Raw genomic sequence first — 22,203 nt, forward strand, 5'->3', positions numbered from 1 at the left:
GGTAGCAACCAACTCAGACTATCAGATTGAACTCTGCCGGGACACTGACTTCTAGATCCTTTCCTGTTACTCTGCTGCCTGGAGCCATTCAGATAAGATGCTTCTTGTTTGGGGAGGTAGCCTCCCCTTCCCCCTTCGACCCCGCTTCATCTTACATCAGCTAGCAGATCTCAATTCTCTTTGGACTAAAATATTTCCCCCTATTGTGGATCCTGGAGTGAAGTGATGCTGTTGAAATGATACTGCCTTGTTTGCATCCAAATTACTGAGTTCAACACAGTTTGGCTTTGAGTCAGAGGTGCGCTTGATCCGAGAGAGAGAGCTTTTATTTAGTCAACAATATCTGGAATAATTAGGAATCGTGGCAAATGAAAGTTAGCTCTGAGTTATTTTTTCATGGTAGTTGTAAGCGCTTACTAGGCATAGTAGTAAGTGCTGGGGCAGATACAAGATAATTAGGTTGGACGCAGTATCTGCCCCCTTTGGGGTTCCGTCTTAATCCCCATTTTACAGATGAGGTCACTGAAGCACAGAGAAGTTAAGTGACTCGTCCAGGGTCACCCAGACAGTAAGTGGCAGAACTGGGATTAGAGTCCAGGTCCTCTGACTCCTAGGCCTGTGCTCTTTCCAGTTGGCGACGCTTCTTCTCAATTAAATATTTACCGGTTTTGTGATGATATTTTTGTACAAATTTTATAATGTGAACAAATTTAAGAGAAATTAAACTGTACAATGTTCCCAGGGGAATATAGTATGTGATGGCACTAGTAAAATAAGTCAGTGGTCTCTCCAACTATTTCCTTTGTTCTTGTCACTTAGCTACCTTAGCACATGGTGGGATGTTACTTTAAAAGAGCCTTCATAGATACAAATGGTCTATGTCTGTAACAACAATTCTTTTGGTGGGCAGCGTGCAACAGAACTATTTTTAAAGCAAAACCCTTTTTCCCTTTTACAACGCAGAATTAGTAATATTGGTGTATATATATCTGTAGTACTTTTAAGTAGTTATAAACATTATTCCTCACAACCCTTAAATGACGCTGACTTAGATGAGGAATTGAATGTTAAAGTACTTATCCCTGTCTGTTTATAGTTGTATGTCCACAACTGCTATGGCTTCTCATGGATCACGCATAGATTCCTACCTCTGGAATGTGGTCACCTCATAAGCTTCTTTTGGGCAGGGAACTTGTCTACGCACAGAGTAAACTCTCAAATACGATTTGTTTATTGATTGATTGGACCCTGATTAAAACCCTTTTACCCCCTTGAGAATGTGATCTACAGGTCACGTATAGCTCAGCAAATAATTCTGCCCAGCACATGGTGCATTTTGGGACTACATCGAGACAGACACTTCTGCCGTGGCAGCTCGCTGTCACGCCGCAACACCAAGACCAGCAGTCGGGGATTGCAGACCTAATCTGTAGCCTCTGAGAATGGTAGAGGCACCTCAGTGGGTGCAAGTGGTTGCATTTTCACAGCTGACACCCCCTCCCTCTTCACTGTTTGCCAGCCTGCAAGCACAAAACAGAATAATGATACCAGGATCAAAGTAGTTGCCCACACCTAGTCTTGACCGTCTGCATTTATTTATTTATTACGGTGCTTGTTAAGTGGTTTGCTGTGTGCCAGGCACTGTGTTAAGCCCCGAGGTAGATACAAAGTACTCAGGCTGAACACAGTCCCTATCCCACATAGAACTGTCAGTTGCAGGGAGGAGGATTTAATCCCCCTTTTACAGATGAGATAACCGAGGCCCAGAGAAGTTGTGACTTGCCCAAGGTCACACAGCAGGAAAGTGGTAGAGCTGGAAGTGCAGTCCAGATTCTCGGACTCTGGGGACTGTCTTGAAGAGTAGTACGATTGGGGAGTTTCCTCTCCAGCTCCAGAATGCTGGAAATTGTCATTTTCACCGATAGGGTTCAGTATTCACTCCACCAAAACCGCCCTCTCAAAAGTGACCAGTGATCTCCTTGCCAAATCCGACGGCCTCTTCACCATCCTAATCCTCCTCGTAATCCTCCTCTCAACTGTCTTCGACATTGTGGATCACCCCTTTCCTTTGGAAACTTTATGTAGCCTCGGCGTCACTGACGCTGTCCTCTCCTGGTTCTCCTCTTATCGCTGTGGCCCCTCATTCTCAGTCTTTCGTGGGCTTCTCCTCTGCCTCCCACCCGTTAACTGTGGGAGCCCTTCGAGGTTCAGTTCTGGGTCCTCTGAAGCAGGATGGTATAGTGGATAGAGCATAGGCCTGGAAGCCAGAAGGTCACGAGTTCTAACTCTCCCTCTGCCACTTGTTTGCTGTGTGGCTTTGGGCAAGTCACTTCACTCCTCTGGGCCTCAGTTACCTCATCTGTAGAATGGGGACGAAGAATGTGAGCCCCACGCGAGATAGGGACCGCGTCCAACCCGATTTAGCTGTATCCACCCCAGTGCTTAGTACAGTGCCTGGCACATAGTAGTAAGCACTTAAAAAGCCACAATTTCTTCTAGACTGTGAGCCCATTGTTGGGTAGGGACCGTCTCTATATGTTGCCCATTTGTACTTCCCAAGTACTTAGTACAGTGCTGTGCACACAGTAAGCGCTCAATAAATATGATTGAATGAATATTCTCCGTCTATACCCACTCCCTTGGATAACTCATTCACTCCTGTAGACGGCACCACCATTATCACCGTAGACAACACCATCATCCTCCCCATCTCATAAACCAGTAACCTTGGCATTATCGTCAGCTCATCCGTCATTCAGACCATGTATTCAATCTGTCACTACATCCCGTCAGTTCAACCTTCCCAACATTGCTAAAATCCGCCCTCTCCTCCCCGTCCAAACTGTTACCACATTAATCCAGGTACTTATCCCATCCCACCTTGATTACCACATCAGCTTCCTGGCTGACCTCCCTGCCTCGTGTCTCTTCCCACTTCAGTCCATAGTTCATGGACTCTTGCCGGGATCATTTGTCTTCAAGTCCGCTCAGTCGACGTCTCTCCAGTCCTCCAGTGACTGCCCATCCACCTCCGCATAAAACATAAACTCCTTACCATTGGCTTTAAAGCACTCAGTCACCTTGCTCCCGCCTACCTTACCTCTCTGATTTCCACTTAAAACACATACCGTTCACTTCATTCCTCTAATGCCTCACTGTAATCTCGATCTCGTCTGTGTCCCTGCCAACCCCTCGCCCAAGTCCTTCCTCTGGCCTGGAGCTCCCTTCCCCTTCGTATCCAACAGATGATCACTCTCCCCACCCTCAAAGCCTTATTAAAATCACATCTCCAAGAGGCCTTCCCCGACCAAAGCCCTCGTTTCCTCTTTTGCCACTCCTTTCTGCGTCACCCTTTCACTTGGATTTGCACTCTTAATTCACCCTACCCTCGGCCCCGCAACACTTATGTACATGTCTGCAATTTATTTTTATTAATGTTTGTCTCCCCCCACTAGACTATAAGCTCCTTGTGGGCAGGGAATGTGTCTACCACCTCTGTGATATTACACTCTCCCAAGCACCTAGACAGTAAGTGCTCAGTAAATATGAATAAATAAATCTTGCAGTGCCCAGGGGCAGGCATTAATGGGCCTATCAGCGTAGTCAGTACCTCTGATGCAAGCAAATGGGGCTTATGGTCCCTGAAGTTCCCAAGAAACAAAATGATCTCAGCAGTATTTTAGCTGAGTTGTTGTTGGGCCTGCATTTTGGAAAGAAAGCTCACAGCTGCCTGTAGTATCCTGACGTTTCCAGAAATTTTCACTCCCCTATAATGATCCAATCTGAGAACAGTTAGAAAATGCAGAAGCACACTGTGTGCGCCTGCTGTTAGGCACAGTCTACTTTGGCAGTGGACAGGTAAGAAACGTGTTCAGGAATTATGCCGGTGCCAGCTGCAGCTGGCAGTTGCATCTCCTGTAATTTTCTTTAAATGACCCCTGCCTGCCTAGCTCTTTGTGAACATAAAGCTCACTGGTGGTTTCTGTTGCTCTGTCCTTGCCTAATTTGTACTACATGCTAAATAACAACTGAGCAGACATCTTGTTCAGTCCCTCTGGGCTGAGGTGCCTGTGTAAACTTGTTTTTTCATCTAATTTAAGGTTTGTCTTTAGCAGCACTTTGTCAATATTTCCTCTGCCTGCATGTTATTAATCACTGCTGTAAACCACTGAAATTTTCTTATAGTATCAGTTAACCGTTCTTTTAATCCATCTTCAGTTTTTCTGAATAGTTTTACTCTCTAGTCACTGGCTGGTCATTTTATACCTAGGTACATTTTTATTGGATTGGAATGTTTTATGTTATATGGATTTATGAAACAGATGGTGTTTAGGTGGTGGAGATGATATAATGGGCAAAATTCCAATTTTTATCAGTCATAGTCACTTTTTCTGCCCCACCCATATTACAGCATAATAGGGAGAGATGAGGCAAAAAGACTTCCATTTCTTTTACCGCAAATCTGGCTTTTCCAAAAAAAAGGGGTCCGTAAGCAGCAGACCAGGCATTCTGATTTCTGCAATTTATAGTCCTTGAGCCAAATTTTATTGAACTTTTCTTAGCTGGGGAAGGAAAGGAGACAGTTGACTCACTCACTGGAAAATGGAGACATTTTTTGCAAACTGTTCAGAAAACTTTCTTTGAAAAAAAGGGGGTGGGGTCTCATTTTAAACAGCATAACAGAGGGTCACAGTGGAGTTAATTTTTGAGTCATGTAACTTTGACACACTTCTGATAATCAGCAAATTCGTACTCTGTGAATCCAGGCTCCCTCTCACGTCCAGCCTACCTCAGTTTAGTTGCATTAAAAATCCTTCTCCCTGTAGGGAAGAACCTAGGTTACATTAAGAATCTTATTTTGTTGGTCTATGTATTTTTTTTCCCTTGGGAACTTTCTTGTATTGTTCCCTTTTTGATTTAGCTTTCAGCAGAGAGGAACAAGCCTCGAGATGGAACTTAGAAGGCTCACGTGAGGCTTTGTTTCCAGTGAAAGTAGTAGTTTTGTTGGATTCTTCTGACTGCTTAATTGCTGTTGCTCATTATCAGTCAATAGTATTTATTGATTAATATAGATAGTATAGAGAAGCAGCGTGGCTCAGGGGAAAGAGCCCAGGCTTTGGAGTCAGAGGTCATGGGTTCGAATCCCTACACCACCACATGTCTGCTGTGTAACCTCGGGCAAGTCACTTAACTTCCCTGCGCCTCAGTTACCTCATCTGTAAAATGGGGATTAACTCTGTGAGCCCCACGTGGGACAACTTGATCACCTTGTATCCCCCCAGTGCTTAGAACAGTGCTCTGCACATAGTAAGTGCTTAATAAATGCCATCATTATTATTATTATTATTGTTATTATTTATTGATTGCTTAGTCTGGGCAGAGCACTATCTTAAAAGCTTGGGAGAGTGTGTAAGCTTGTGGACACAATTCCTGCCCTCAAGGACCTTACAGCCTAATGGACACTAAAATAAATTACACGCAGGGTGAATCAACAGAGTTTGAAGATATGTACATAAATGATAGAGGAGGGGCAGAAAGGGGCATGTACCCAAGTGCTTGAGATTGAGGACAGATGTGCACAGATGGTAGCCCAGAAGTGCTCTAGTGTCAGTGGGGAAATAAAGGGGGGAGATGAGAGATTCATCAGGGAACTTCTCCGGTTGAGATGTGATTTTAAGAAGGGCTCTGCTAATGGGAAAAGCAATGGATTGCTGGATGTGAAGTGAGAGGGAGTGCCAAGCATGAGGAAGGGCAAGAGCAGGGCAAGAACAAGGTGTAATGAGTTGGGAGGACTTGAGAAGAGCAAAGCCAGCAAGCTGTGTTGTAGGAGAGAGGAGTGAGGAGGGTAAGTAGGGAGAGAGAGCTGACTGCCTTAAAATCAGTGGTCAGGAATTTCAGTTTGATGTGGAGGGAATTGGTAGCTATTGGAACATTTTGAGAAGTGGGAAGATGCGGCAGAGAAATGTTTTAGAAGAATGCAGAGACAGAACATTTGTTTTTGAGATCCCTGCTCTATTCTGGCCATCAAACTTATGGTGAGATTGTTCCCCTATTTGTTGAGCGGCTAGTTTTCAACAATTCTAGTATTACCCTGTCTTAGCAGAGATAGCAGCAGCAAATGAGTGTCTGCTTGGTACAGTGCAGTATATTAGGTGCTTAAGAAGAACAGAATAATAACAGGACATGTTCCCTGCCCACAGGGAGATTACAGTCTAATGGCAGAGACAAATATAAAAATATTTTAAAACCAGAGTGGTCAAAACCAGTAAATTGAGTTGCCGTGTATACATGACTGTCAAGGAGAGTATCAGTAATTCTCACACTGGAAGTCAAGTTCCCAAAGGGGATTCATGGGAAGATGAGTTGTTCAGTGGAGCTATACAGCTCATTACCACTACCTCCCTCTCAGAATTTTAACTGTGTGCCTTTCCTGGCCACCACATCTGTGCTCCTACTCACCTCTCCCACTTACCTCCTCCCTGATAACGCTACCCTCTCTAGTTAGAGTAGTTCTCCCCTTCCCAACAACCTGGGAATCATACTGTACTTCCTTATTGGTGAAGGGGTGATGGAAAGAGCCTGGGGAGACTTATCATGGTATAGACACATTTCAGGAGCAAAAGGATAATCTATCAAGTCTCTTGGAGCTGGTTGCTGCTCCAGAAGTATGTACATTCAGCATGTTATTCTTGGCGGTAAAAGCTTTAGTCCCCTCAAGCTCACTGTTGGCTGGTAATGCACGTACCAATTCTGTTATGTTGTACTCTCCAGATGCTTAATACAGTGCTGTGCACACAGTAAGCACTCAATAAATATGACTGATTGATTTCAGTAGAGTTCAGAATGGGTGCCTTTGTGGAAGGTCAGTTAGAAGTTTGACTGTGCACCCAAAACTGTCCCGCCACCTTGAATGAATACCGATTATAAAAGTGTTAAGTGTTTAAAATTCTTAGCTTTGCCTAAAGAACAATCCAATCTATTTTTCATGGCGTTTTCGCTTTTGTTTGCAGGTGGATTCACCAATGAACTTGAAGCATCCCCATGACTTGGTCATATTAATGAGACAAGAAACAACAGTTAACTACCTCAAAGAATTGGAGGTGAGCCCAGTCTGTGAAGTTTGGGGCTGGAACTTGTTGCATATGAAAGTGTCCTTGATGTAGAAGTGAGCGTTATATTGTACCAGTTCTAGGCTCTAATTTACTGGCCTTTGCAGGGCTGGATGGTCTTTTAAACAGGTGGAAGAAAAAACAAGTCCCAGCCCAGGTGAAAGCCTCGTATGAGGCAGTGAAAGAGAATATGTTGCTCTGGACAAGGAGTCAGGAGACGTGGGATCTGTGCCTGGTTCTCTGATTCATTCATATCCTTCATTTGCCTTTTCCATGCTTCATTTGCTCACTCAAATGAAAATCATCATTTTCACAAACCTATATGGCTAAAGAGGGTATGAGATATTTAGTTGGATAATGCAAAAATCTTCTTGGAAGGAATGTTATTAAAGCTATTTTTAAAAATACATATGTAGTTATCTGAATTTTATACTAATTCTCAAGCACAAGATAGAATCTAAATAATAATAATAGAACATTGTACTTCAGGGAGAAGCAACATGGCCTAGTAAAAAGAGACCGGGCCTGAGAGAGTCTTCTGGCTCTGCGACTTGTCTACTCCGTGACCTTGGGGAAGTCACTTAACTTCTCTGTTTCCTCGTTTGTAAAATGAGAATTAAGACTGTGAGCCCTTTATGGGACAGGAGCTGCATCCAACCTGATTATCTTATATCTTCCCCAGCACTTAATACAGTATCTGGCACATAATAAGTGCCAGATTTTTAAAAAAATGTGTTGTAAGCTCTTCAGGGAGTGAGACCACGTCTTTTTTTTAAAAAAAATTAAACATTTTTTCAACATTTATGTACTTCATGCCAAGCGTTGAGATAGATACAAGTTAATCGTCAGACCCAGTCCTTCCAGTACCATAGCGTGTGTCCCACATGGGTCTCACAGTCTTAATTCCCATTTTGCAGATGAGGTAACTAAGGCACAGAAAAGTGAAGTGACTTGCCCAGGATCACCCAGCGGACAAATGGTGGAGCTAGGATTAGAACCCAAGTCCTTCCGACTCCCGGGCTTGTGCTCTATCCACTAGGCCATGCTGCTTCCTACTTTTATACTTGCAGCCTCCCAAATGCCTTGTATGGTAACCTGTTGGCATGAAGCACTCGTACGATGGAACTGAACTTTAATTTGGGCAAAAAACATTATTCCCTAGACTGTGCCGGTGAGCTCACGTTGTGTATACATGAAACTTTTTGGCCCTTGTAAAATTGTGGGTTTCATATTTTAAATAGCATTGCCCTTTAATAGTGAAAAGGCTATTTTTCTCCATACCAGCTAGTATTAATTGGTATAAAAGGGCACTTCTGGTTGCTTGCTGTCATCCTATGTTCTCCCATAAGCGGATGCTAGTGAGGAAGTTGCTCAGCATTTCAGTCCATCATTTCTTCCCCTGAATGGGGGGAGTCTTTGAAGATACACCTTCATAGAGTAGGAAGAAGGAGGATGTGTTCACTTCCAGTGTGTAGACATTACAAGCAGGAAACGTGCCTACTAACTCTGTTAGTAGTCTTCCAAGCACTTACTATAGTGCTCTTCACACAATAAGCGCTCTCGATAAATACAGTTAATTGATCACACCACATGCTTGTATGCATGCAAATGTTATTGGGAGTATATGAGGGACTGCAGATATGTATTTTCAGCAGTTCTCTACAGCCGTCAGTCAGCTCGACTGCCACTGCCCTGCTCACCTCTGACTTCTAAGCATAGCTTAAAAGAAGTATGGAGGGAGGACGTAGATTAGGCAGCTGGATAGCTTGAAGAAGGCTTACTCTACCTTAAAACAGAGCATAAAAGAAAATTTTAGAATGCCAACCAAGTATTCCTGTGTCTGGCAGCATCAGAGAACAGCGATGGGGTTGTCGGTGATTCAAAGACAGTGCTGCCGACAGTGAGATTGCAGCTAGGAGGGTGTCACCCCAACAAGCTCTTGAACATACATTAGTGCCCCTTCTGGGGCCCCTTGCCACTGGGAGTGAGCATTATTGACACACCAGTGGTTAAGAGGGGAGAGGTCTGTCCCATCATCAGCGGGTCATGCATTTGAGTTGTTTGTGGTGATGGTAATTATTTGCCATGAACCGTCCACACACACTCACCCTTTGCAAGATCGCTGGTGGAGAGAACAGATGCGGGCTGTGGTTACAAAGCAGAATATCTCTGAGCTCACCAGCAGCAGCACACCAGTGTGCCCACACTAATTTTTGTAAGTCATCTGTGAGTGCGACTTAAGGTTACAGGAGAAAGCTTGGAGGAGTAGTGTGATGGATGGCTCCTTTTTTTCCTGGTTGTGAACCTTCTAACAGCAATAACTCTTCCCTCTAACATCCCCAATTCTGCTTTTTAATAACATACTCTGGACCGCTCATCTATGTACTGAAGTCGAGCCCATTGTTGGATAGGGATTGTCTCTGTTCGTTGCCGAATTGTACAGTGCTCTGCACACAGTAAGCACTCAGTAAAAACAGCTGAATGAATGAAGTCGGTATTTTGTCTGCACAGTTTCCTTTGTTAATGCCATAGGCTCTCCACCAGTTTGGGAGGAAGTTTTTCTTTTTATTTGGAACATACTACCTTCAAGCGTCCCTGGTTGCCCCATCTTTCTGGTGATGAGGTATTCAGTAAACAAGAATTTTGTGTTTGTCTCATCCACTCACGTGATTTTGCAAACTTGAATCAGATCCCTGTAGGTTCCTCTCCTATTGGTTGTAAGCAGGGATCGTGTCTACCAACTCTGTTATATTCCCAAGAACTTAGTACAGTGCTCTGCATACACTAAGCATTCAATAAATACCATTGGTTGATTGATAAGTCCCCTCTTGGCCTTTGTATAGGCACAGAGTAACGTAGTGAAATTAGCAATATAATACTGCGTAAAAGTAAGGTTGGGAGAACAGGGCTAAGCATGACACTTTTCTCCCAGAGAAAAACAGTCTGTCCAAGTGAAGTCAGTAAGAGAGGAGTTCTGTCAGATGAGCCGGTTAAAAATATTTCATGGCAGAGAGTTGGTCCAGCCTGTCTAGGATAGTGGTAAATGAGCTAAGTGCAGTTAGAAATGCCTCCAATTTTTATTTTTGTTTTGAACAGAAGCAACTGGTTGCTCAAAAAATTCACATAGAGGAAAATGAGGACAGAGATACAGGACTGGAACAAAGACATAATAAAGAAGATCCAGACTGCATCAAAGCCAAAGTGCCGTTGGGGGACCTCGATCTGTATGATGGCACGTATATCACCTTGGAGAGCAAAGATATCAGGTAATGAGGTCCCAGGTTGGGGACCCTGTCCTTTCCAGGAGCAATCTGGGAATGGGAAAAGATTTAAAGACTGGAATTCCGTATGTTGGAAGGAGTTGCCCACGAGGATTTCTGGAAAGATGTACACCCAGTTCTCCTGTAATGCGGGGGACACTTCTTGCGAACTTTCCGTTAAATAAAGAAAACTCTGGTGGTGGTACTTACTGTGCCCATTGTAATTTGCTTACCTATAAATGTTTCTCCTGGCATCCTGCTGCTGTGTATCCTCACAGGCTTGCATCGTTGGACAAATATTCCCTAATTCTGCCACCACATTCCAGTGAAAGTACACATTTTGGCAGATCTGAGTGTCCTCTTCCAACACCATTCCGTTGGTGGCAACTCTGATTCTCACATGTGCTTTTCTCACAGGGAAAATGGGGGCCAGGCAGAGTCTCTTGAAGGGCAGAGCCCAGGTGCTGCAACAAAGTTTTGCAAAATGTGATACTTAGCTTGTCTGAATTTCAAATATTTTCTTGGTAATCTATAGACGTTTCCCAATCACATCAGGTACACATTAATCAGTATTAAGAAGTCTTCATTCATTCATTTATTGCATCGTATTTATTGAGCACTTACTGTATGCGGAGCACTGTACTAAGCACTTGGAAAGTACAGTTCAGCAACAGAGAGAGACAATCCTACCCACAATGGGCTCGTAGTCTAGAAGAGGGGAGACAGACACCAAAACGAGTAAACAGGCATCAGTAGCATCGATATAAATTCAGACAGGCTTGCTTACCCCAAAATGGTAAATTTTTCCTTGCTGTTGGTCTTGGGGAAAGAGCTTTAGTCTCAGGACCGAAAGTAGGGGAATACTTCCCAGAGCTGTGTCATCAGGGATGAGGGGTTTCTGACCAGACCAGACTCATCGAGGGCTTTTGGTGAAGTAGACAGGTGCAACAGCATTCCTTACAATTAGCTGGCTAACATGGGGGGAATATCGACAGCTTACCTTGGCCTTCTAAATAGATTCTGCGCAGAAGAAGGGCCAACTTTGTGTGTACCTTGCAAAGCACTGCCTGCCTACTCCCTCGTTGTACTTTGTGCTCCAGCATGAAACGGACCAGCAAAGATGGGACCATGTGAGTGGCACGATACGAACCGCCATCACTGTGATTCTTTCCTGCAAGTTCTTGGTCCTGAAGACTCGGGACTGAAGCTCACCTGCCGGTTCCGGCAAGAGCCTCAAACATGGTCATCATCCCACCCACCTCCCCTTATTCCTCTTTGGCTGCTTAATGATTCACTTGCAGGTCCGTTCTAAGTTTTCCCTAAGTTGGAGCCACCTTGCAGAGCGAGGCTGGAGCTCTTCCAGCCATGTGTGGTTAGAAGAACCACCACATACAACTCGCCGCCCCCTGTCCTAGGTGGTTTCATTCAGGAAAAAAGCCAATCTGACTCTTCTCCTATAGAGTCAGTTTCATTGCTGTCTTCATGAGCAGAGTATTTTCTGATTGATATGTTGCTTTTTTTAATCACAGGCCGGAAGACTACATAGACACACAGTCTCCTGTTCCTCCAGACCTAGAAAAACCAGACTGTACAAAAATTTTAGAGCTTCCATATAGTATACACGCTTTTCAGCACTTACGGGTAAGTAGAAACCTTCCAAATCTATCTGCATGTTTCCTTTTCCACTTGGTCCAGAAGTGACGCTCAGTCTTTGACAGACAGAAGTCGTTTTAGTCCTTGGGCCAAGGCCTGTCGGTTCTTTCCTCTCTTTCTCTCGCTATCTTAAAGCCACTTGGTAGTTTTCTGAAATAAATTTTTATAGAACCATATTTAAGGGAGCACTCACATCAGAGAAAGCCCTCCGTGTCTGGTGCTGCAAACAATGACAATAATAGTGATGATAATAGTATTTCTTAAGTGCTTACTATGTGCCGAGCACTGTTCTAAGCGCTGGGGTAAATACAAGGTAATCAGGTTGTCCCTCATGAGCCTTACAAGCTTAATCCCCATTTTATGAGAGAACTGAGGCACAGTCACTTGCCGACGGTCACACAGCAGACAAGTGGAAGAGCCGGGATCAGAACCCACATCCTCTGACTCCCAAGCCCATGCTTCTGCCTGTCTCCGCACAACCTTTTCTCTGAACATCACATCACACTGTATTCTGACAGTCACCCGTAGTCGGAAGAACGTTCCTTAATTCTGCCAGTGTATACTAGTCAAAACACAGATCATGGCAGACCTGAGTATAGCAAGTTACGAAAAGGGAATTTCCTTGAAGCTTGCCTGTGCTAATACCTGTCTTTCTGTATCTGATGGTAATGGACTTTGAATGCTTTCTTTTCTTCTTCCCTTTGATAGGGCGTACAAGAGAGAGTTAATCTTTCTGCCCCACTGTTATCTAAAGAAGATCCAATCTTCACCTACCTATCTAGACGTTTGGGAAGAAGCATAGATGATATAGGCCACCGTATTCATGAAGGTCTATTAAAGGTAGGTCAGCTATCTTTGACCTTTCATGTTCACAAGAAGTCTATGTTCAAGAATATCTAAGATCTCTTAAGGAACTTATTTATTTTCCATTCCTTCAATGAAGTGATTATTAGTGATTTTGACATTCACTTAGCATAGGAAAATCCTTAGTTCCAAACATTTTTCGTTTATAGCAGCAGACAGACCACCCTAGTAGGTAGCAGTCAGAAGAGTGACTCGTTTGGCAACAATAATTATGACAGTAAAACAAGAGGGCACAACTACAAGGTAATAACAGGATTAACAGGCAGGCCTACTCAAAGACTAGATTTTACATGTTTTGAATGAGGAAGGAGTCAGATAAGTCATCTGTCTTCCTTCCCATTCATTCACGTGGGAAGTGTATTATTCACCACTGTGTTTTCTGAATATGAAGAACTAATCATGAATGCACGTACAATAAAATCCGCTTAGGACAATTTTCAAGGCAACAGCTACTAACAATTTCACAACTGAGAAATGGAAGATTTCCAGGCATAACAATTCCTCAGACTTTGTATCATTCTGAAAAACTCTGAAAGAACTTCCTAAGAGAGTTTTACTGCATGTGCATGAGATGTCGTCATATATATATATCATATATATACATATGGTGTATATATATGATATATATACATATGATACATATATATGATATATATATATACATATGATATATAGAGAGAGAGAGATGTAGATATATATATATATATATAAAGCACAACTCTGCTTCCTAAACTGTTAACAGGGTCTAATTGTGGTGATGTTCATCTCATGAAATATGCATATGTGACTTTGATTCAGTGTATTGAAGAGAGCATATAGAGAAGGAGCGTAGCTCAGTGGATAGAGTATGGGCTTGGGAGTAAGAGGTCATGGGCTCAAATCCCGGCTCCGCCGATTGTCAGCTGTGTGACTTTGGGCAAATCACTTAACTTCTCTGTGCCTCAGTTACCTCATCTGTCAAATGGGGATTAAGACTGTGAGCCCCACATGGGACAACCTGATCACCTGGTATACTCTCCAGTGCTTAGAACAGTGCTTTGCACATAGTAAGTGCTTAACAAGTGCCATTATTATTATTAGTTATTATTATTATATTAGAAATTGTCAAGCCTTGTAAGACTATAGATGGTGATCAGGTGACGTATGCTGGCCTTGCAAATTAACGCTGATCCAGAACCTGAAAAAATGTAGTTTAAAAGAAATATGGGGCAAGCAAGCCTTTTTTTTGAAGCAAATGCGAGCCACTGGCCACACTATTATATTCTTTAAACTATAAGCTCATTATGGGCAGGAACCGTGTCTGCTAATTCTGTTGTATGTGCTCTCCCAAGCACTTGTGCAGTGCTCTGCACATAGTAAGCACTCAATAAGTACCATTGATTAATTATAACAGTATGTACTAAATGTTGAACCAGTCTCTGTCCCATATTGGGTTCACAGTCTAGGATATAATACCCATTTTACAGATGAAGAAACTGAAGTACAGAGAAGTTAAGGTCACTGATAGCAAATGGTGGAGTCAGAAAGGCCCATGCTCTTTCCACTAGGCCATGTTGTTTTCCATTATATAGTAGAGTGCTAAGCGCTTAGTACAGTGCTCTGCACACAGTAAGCGCTCAATAAATACGATTGATTGATTATATGAATTCCCTACATAGGTTAGACAAATACATAGGTATTCATTCAGTCATATTTATTGAGCGCTTACTGTGTGCAGAGCACTGTACTAAGCTCTTGGGAAGTACAAGTTGGCAACATATAGAGACGGTCCGTAACCAACAGCGGGCTCACAGTCTGGAAGTGTTCTAAAAACATATCCAGTGTATAGACATATTTGAGATATGATAGCATTTTGAGATAGGCTATTGATGAGTTTATTTTAGAGATCCTCACAGTGCTCCCTAAGGTGTCTCTAAGGTGTTCTTTGGAATTGAACTAACTAGATGCCTGGGTCAGTACTTAAACCAGGGGTGGCTAAATCCCATGAACAGAAGAGCTCCAAGCCAAAAACCTAATATAGACCGAACCACAAAAAGCAGTTTCTTTAATCAGTGGCAAACAGACATTCTGAGAGGGTGCAGAGAGTGGCGGTGAGTGAGAGAATCAGGATTAAGTATATATATATGTATATATGTTTGTACATATTTATTACTCTATTTTACTTGTACATATCTATTCTATTTATTTTATTTTGTTAGTATGTTTGGTTTTGTCTCCCCCTTTTAGACTGTGAGCCCACTGTTGGGTAGGGACTGTCTCTATATGTTGCCAATTTGTACTTCCCAAGCGCTTAGTACAGTGCTCTGCACACAGTAAGTGCTTAATAAATGCGATTGATGATGATGATGATGATGATTAAGGGCAAGGCTGGATACCAAGCTCCCCCTTGACCTGAGTCCATAGGGATGGGGTCCCTGCCACCGTCACCGACAAGGGCCCGAGTAGTAGCAGGTGGCATATTATAGATAGTGACAAAATAAATTGTAAACTACGTGTTTGTGAGCTGCTGAACAAGTGAAGATGAGCCAAAGGTGGCTTGCGAGTCATAGTTTGGCCACTCCTGGTAGATATAAATGTGCCTACCAACTCTGTTGTATTGTATCCGCCCAAGCGCTTTGTACAGTGCTCTGTGCACTGTAAGCGCTCGATAAATGCAATTGATTTCGATTTATTCGCAACATGTCATCTTATCTTGGGCTGTCAGTTTTGGAGAAGCAGCATGGCTCAGTGGAAAGAGCACGGGCTTTGGAGTCAGAGGTCAGGGGTTCAAATCCCGGCTCCGCCAACTGTCAGCTGTGTGACTTTGGGCAAGTCACTTAACTTCTCTGGGCCTCAGTTCCCTCATCTGTAAAATGGGGATGAAGACTGTGAGCCTCATGTGGGGCAACCTGATCACCTTGTAACCCCCCCAGCGCTTAGAACAGTGCTTTGCACATAGTAAGCGCTTAATTAATCCATCATTATTATTATTATTATTATTATTATTTACCTTGCAAAAGAACATCAAGAGACCCATTTGCTGTTTTGAGAGCCAGGAGGTTGTGGGTTGATTGTTTAAAGTCCTCCACATTGAGGACTGCAGTTAACTTGCCTTATTTTACATTGTATTTCTAGAACTCTTCCTCGTGGGTTCTGTATAACATGGCCTCATTTTACTGGAGAATAAAGAATGAACCATATCAGGTAGTAGAATGTGCCATGCGTGCACTTCATTTCTCTTCCAGGTAAGAACAACTGATACACTGCTTGGTTTCTCTGCCTTTTTCCCCAACTCTTTTTTTTTTTTTTAACCTCTTCTAGCTTTCTATAACGGAAGGTCCAAAAAGTGGCATGTAAAAATCTAAAAGGAAGAAATTCTCACTTCAGTATAGTGTGCTTTAGAAGGAGAAATATACCTAGCTATAATTGAGTTCAAAATATGTGACAGAAATTCTGTTGTTTTTATCCACCTTTAAAAGTAAAATGCCTGAATCGTGACACATCTTTCCCTAAAAAGCTCTGAGAAATCAGAAGGTAGAAATAAACGGAAAGGTCTTGTTTTGTATTTTTAGACTGATATCCATTTTAAAGTTTGTGTTGTGTTTTTTGTTTGTTTTGGAACTCTAAAATGTCAGTCAAATCTTGTGGTAGATTGTAGTGCATGTGTGTGGCAAACTATGCAGGCATCAGAATTTATTGAACACAATTATGTATACCACAGTAAGCGCTCAATAAATACAATTGAATGAATGAAGCGGAAGCCTTTGAAAGCATATTAAAGAAATAATTTCACCTTGAAAAACTTTTCCACAGCAATACATTTGTGGAAGAGACCAAGTTATGTCTCTACTGTATGCCTTGTTGAGCAGAATGGCTTTTAATACCTTCAGATGGCCATGTAAAATGAAGTCTACTCAGATGTCACTTGAGCCAGAGTTCCAAATTGGGCACCTGCAATTAGTGTATTTACTGAAAGAAAAGCTCTTTCAAAACCAGGTGATTTTTTAAGTTCCCCTTTCCCTTCCCCTCCCCACCAACAGTACAATTTGAGGGTAGCAATAGCCTGGGATGTAGGAGAATACTGAAAGGTGAGATTATTGTATACAATTGTGTATATACAATTATATTGTATGAAGTCTTGAAGTAAAAGTCAGTGGAATTTTTTCCACTTTTACCATGGTCCATCAGCCACCTTGCAAGAGAATATTGTGCTGATGTGGAGGCTGAAAAACTCATCAAAGGAGATGCGCAATTATTTTAATGCTTTTAAAGCGTTTTATGGTCATCCCACTACATGCACAACTCAGCAAAGAAACAGGTAATCAGGACTTGGACATCTTCCTTTGTTCTTGCCAATCTAGGAAAGGCTAATGGATAGTTTTCCTGGGCTTTGTTTTGCAGTGACTTGAATTGGGGGAAATCCATTACCAGAGCATTCTTTCCCAGCATATTCGGGTAGTGGTTTGACACCTAGCTCGGGGAACAAAGGGCAAGAGTCTCAAATATTGAAGTTGCAAAAGCTGCCTTTAGCATAGAGGATTGTCATATCCACTTTTGTGTGTTGCCATTGCAGTACCGTGTTTTTGTCTTTGAGGATCAAAGCCAGAATATCCTTGCTAGCTTATTAACACCATCCTATTTGTTTCTTTCTATTACAGGCACAATAAAGACGTTGCCCTGGTCAACCTGGCAAATGTTTTACACAGAGCCCACTTCTCCGCCGACGCGGCTATTGTGGTCCACGCAGCTTTGGATGAGAGTGACTTCTTTACCAGCTATTACACTTTGGGGAATATATATGCAGTAAATACCACTTTTCATTTCATGAACGAAACTAATCACTGTTTTCTTCCAATCAAATACCATCTTTTTTTTTCTCCAAATCATCCTGGTTGGGGGGAAGTGAGGAAAAAGTCTTGAAAAATCGTCAGTATTAATGTTTGAAGCATTCCGAACTAAGTTGATCAAAAGCCAGGCTCTTTACAGGGGAAAAAAATTATTCTGATTAGTAGGTGTTAGACCTTTTAAGGAGCAGAGCACTTCTTAGAATAACCCTCAACTCCTGGGTGAGTCATCTGACAACGTGGCCCCAAATTGAAGTGACTGGCTACTGATCAAAAAAGTACTCATCAGAGACGAGGCTAGAAGCATGATCCTTTTTATTAATCATTTGAAGGCTTTGGTAAGCTAAGCTGGGCCATTGCTAACTTGTTTTTTTTTTTTTTCCTTTTTTTCTTTTTTTTTTTTTATCTCTTACTCATTCTTCAGATGCTTGGGGAATACAACCACTCAGTGCTATGTTATGATCATGCTTTGCAGGCCAAACCCGGGTTTGAACAAGCTATAAAGAGGAAGCATGCAGTCCTGTGTCAGCAAAAACTTGAGCAGAAATTGGAGGCTCAACATAGGTAACTGGAAGCAAAAGACCCACTGGATATTCCTAGCATCGTGAAACTCTAGAATGGGTCTGTACCTGGGAAATGATACCAGTGTTGATTCATAGCATTTGGAAGTAAATTGGCATCCTCCCGCCATTCTAAATTGACTTAGCACAGTTCACTGGTGGCATTGGAACCCTTTCCACTCTTTGAGTGAAAATTTAACTTTAGTTGTGCTGATAGGCTTGTAAATCAACCTTTTGAAGGCCCAAGTAATTAGCTGTAAGCATCATATAAACCTGGCCTCGTGGTTAATCAGCAGTATTTATCGAGTGATATTCTGTGCAGAGCGCTATACTATGCCCTTGGAAGAGTACAATAGTTAGTAAATACCCCTCGAGGTGCGTACATTTTAGTGGATTATAGGTTCTGATTGCTTTACTGGGAATAATTGACTAATATGCCCAAGGGAAAAACCTGGCCTCTGCTTTTCAAGCTAGTAGAATTTTTGGAAGTGAGGAATAAACAGCACAAATAGTTAGCCACTAGGCTTCCAGTCCTGGGTTCTTATATGCCATGGGAAATGTAAGAGATCTTCCTGAGTCAGCTTAAGCTCTAAACCTCTGTGCAATTCGGCATAATTATTCTCCCTGCTGAGGAAGCCACTTTTGCTGGAAACAGATTGGAGGGGTGGAGGTGGGTATGGCAAGTCAGAGCTTGGTTAGATTGGCAGAGAGCCGTGCCGAAGTAGAAGCTGAAACTGCTTCCTTACTGTTCTCCGAACTTGCCCTGTGAAATGATGCTCGCTGATGAGGTAGCCTCCTCCGGAACATGTTCTTAAACTCAAGGGGTCCGTCCGAGTGTTGTTGGAAAGGCTCTTATCTCATTTGGAGAAACAGCGTGGCTCAGTGGAAAGAGCACAGGCTTGGGAGTCAGAGGTCATGGGTTCTAATCCTGGTTCCGCCACTTGTCAGCTGGTGACTTTGGGCAAGTCACTTCTCTGGGCCTCAGTTACCTCATCTGTAAAATAAGGATTAAGAGTGTGAGCCCCACGTGGGACAACCTGATCACCTTGTATCCCCCCAGCGCTTAGAACAGTGTGCTTTGCACATAGTAAGAGCTTAACAAATACCATCGTTACTATTATTATTATTTTCAGGACAGCGACTGATAATCTGGGTTTTTAATGAATAGTCTATACAGCCATGTAAATAAATGTCATATTCTTCCTTTCTAGTAGTTTTTGTCTGGCCTTCATGGGAATCTGTTGGCAGGGAGCACTGAACTGTTTGGTAATTAGCTGCTGGAGTGTAATTAACCTGGTAACAAAGAGGCCAGTAGAATTTTAATAATGGAAACTAGGGGGAGCGTAGGACATTGGCCAGTGTAGATAGAGCTGCTGCAAATTTTGTAAATAGAGCAGATTATTTTTTGTGGACCTAATGGTACTGAAGAAGCATTTCCAAGGCAGCATTAAAATATGCGCCATCTGCAAAGCCTAGCACAATATTTAATGTAAACAGTGTTATGTTTATTGCAGGAATCCTCCTCCATCCCAATATTACTGCTCAGAACTGTTAGTGGTGGCATCTGTTTTAGCTTTCCATTACCATAGAAATTTTAACATAGAACAAGTGTTAAAAATTCAAATAGATGAAGAGAATGTAGGCTGTTGCTTGGGATCAGAAACTACACATATTTGATAGAAATAGAAACATTTTTAAAGTCGTGTAACTCTTTCCCGGTATGAAAATTAAGATCCCTCCAGCGCACCCTGAATGAGCTGAAGGAGTATCAGAAGCAGCATGACCATTACCTGAGGCAGCAGGAGATCCTGGAGAAGCACAAGCTAATTCAGGAGGAGCAAATTCTGAGAAACATCATCCACGAGACCCAGGTGGCCAAAGAGGCACAATTAGGTAAGCCTCGGTTCCAGCCGAGCAAGGGTTTTGTTCCATGATTTCCACGCAGAAGGAACATGGCTTTCGTGGAAAGACAGTGGGGCCTGGGGGTCAGGAGACCCGGGTTCTAATCCCAGCTCTGTCGCTTGCCTGCTCAGTGACCTTGGGCGAGTCACTTAAGGTCTCTGGCTTCAGTTTCCTCATCTGGGAAATGGGGATTAAATTACCCGTTCTCCCTCCCCCTCAGACTGTGAGCCCCGAATGGGGCAGGGACTTTCCCTAACTTGAGTGTCCTGTGTCTACCCAGAGCTTTTTACCGTGCCTGGCACATGGTAAGTAAGCACTTGACAAATACCACAATCGTTACTATGCGGTCGTAAAGCTCATTAGCTCAAAAGATCCGTGCAACGGATGAGTCCATTGGGTTCCCCATCGGGAGGCTTCCAGTTACCCTTGAGAGATCTCCTTGAAAACCAAAAATCAGATCCTCTGGAAAACTGCATCAGGCCTCTCTAATGCAGTCAGGGCTCCTGCTGTGTGATGTACGTGCTGGACTGGGCATTTCTGAGTTGGTTTTGTACAACAAACGCAACGACTGAGTTCAAGAATAGACAGATACATTTAAGGTATCTTTCCAAGAGTTAGTTAAACAAACAGCTTGGCTTCCAAATACTCTGCAGCCCAGAAAGTTCTCCTTTCTTCTGGATGCTGACTCTTCCCATTATTTGTGGTCTTCCTCTGGCATTCCAGGAAATCATCAAATCTGCCGTCTGGGTAACCAACAGCGCAATTTACACTGCCAGTGGGACCAGCCTGTGCGCTATCATCGTGGAGATATATTTGAAAACGTCGACCGTGTTCAGGTACATTTTTTTCAGTGCGCTCTGCTGCTCTTGACTCTATTCAAGTGTGTGTGTTTTGGGTTTTTTTTTTTTTTTAACAAGTTGGTACTTGCGGCCTCCAGGCTGCTTTGTCTGTTTGGGTACATTCTGGGTCCAGTTTGAACAGCTGCAGAAAATTATGAAGCAGATATGATTGGACCTTAGTCACTTAAGATATCACTAGGTTCAGATAATTGAAGTTTACAGTGAACATCAGTCTGTCAGACCAACTGATGTATATTTCTGTACTCTGTTGGTTTGAATTCTGAGCGTGAATTGGAATTGATTGGTTCCTCTTCCACATTTGAAGGTAGAATGGCTCCATGCCCCCGCCCCCCCCGGTAATCGTCCAGAATTCACATTTAACCTCTTGGCAGTGAATGCTTAGTACAGTGCTCTGCACACAGTAAGCACTCAGTAAATACGATTGAATGAATGAACTTGGCAATGAGAAATGACACCTATTTGGCATCTGAGTCGTCATCTCATTAACCAGCTCCTGTGATTTATAATCTCTGTCATTACCACTCAGGTAGTCTTCTAGAGACATTTTCAAGAACCTTACCTCAACTTGAGTCAGACTGCCCCCGCTCCATTGCTTAGATCTAACTTCTTGCACCTCATTCAGTAAACAGGGAGTCCCGGTGCCCCTTATGAATTGAGAGAGGAGAGGGTAGGGTGAAAGAGGTTTTTGCAGGTAAGACCTCAGTGCAACAACAGCTTCCGTCATTATTTTCAACTTAAAAACTGCCCTTACTCCTGTTATAGTCCATCACCAGAGCCGTAGTTTCGGTGCGAGTTTGTACCATTTTGGAAGTAGAGAGGAAATGGGAAGGAAGGAGAACCAGAATAGCCCCTTCAGCTAGTTACGGGATCTAAAAAAAAGCTTTGGCAGAGAAAGGGAGGGAAGGTAAATATCATTATCATTATTTGTAATTCTCATCATACTCTCAGGAGATATCATTCGTAGGATTTCTTTATTCCCTGTACATGGATGAGAGATGGCTAGTCTATATTTGATATTTATTTATGTTTTGGTATTTCCCTTCTACACTGGGAACGTGTCTGCCAGCTCTTGTATTATATTTTCCCAAGGTGTTTATTACAGTGCTCTGCACATAGTAAGTTCTCAGGAAATAATATTGATGATTTTAAACTGCCTTGCTCTCTTGGCATTT

General features: G+C 42.8%; 1 protein-coding gene across 1 annotated transcript in view; it reads left to right on the top strand.

Moving 5' to 3' along the window:
- TTC17 (tetratricopeptide repeat domain 17) overlaps nt 1-22,203 on the top strand; it is an 85,072-nt gene that overhangs the window by 15,586 nt on the left and 47,283 nt on the right. Inside the window, exons 2-10 of the mRNA XM_038765218.1 lie at nt 7,011-7,100; nt 10,206-10,375; nt 11,899-12,010; nt 12,731-12,862; nt 16,001-16,110; nt 17,524-17,668; nt 18,134-18,273; nt 20,002-20,162; nt 20,895-21,007. Coding sequence (XP_038621146.1) covers nt 7,011-7,100; nt 10,206-10,375; nt 11,899-12,010; nt 12,731-12,862; nt 16,001-16,110; nt 17,524-17,668; nt 18,134-18,273; nt 20,002-20,162; nt 20,895-21,007 — 1,173 coding nt within the window. The remainder of the gene's footprint in view (nt 1-7,010; nt 7,101-10,205; nt 10,376-11,898; nt 12,011-12,730; nt 12,863-16,000; nt 16,111-17,523; nt 17,669-18,133; nt 18,274-20,001; nt 20,163-20,894; nt 21,008-22,203) is intronic.

Source organism: Tachyglossus aculeatus, chromosome 22 (assembly GCF_015852505.1).
Source record: "Tachyglossus aculeatus isolate mTacAcu1 chromosome 22, mTacAcu1.pri, whole genome shotgun sequence".
Taxonomy (NCBI): domain Eukaryota; kingdom Metazoa; phylum Chordata; class Mammalia; order Monotremata; family Tachyglossidae; genus Tachyglossus; species Tachyglossus aculeatus.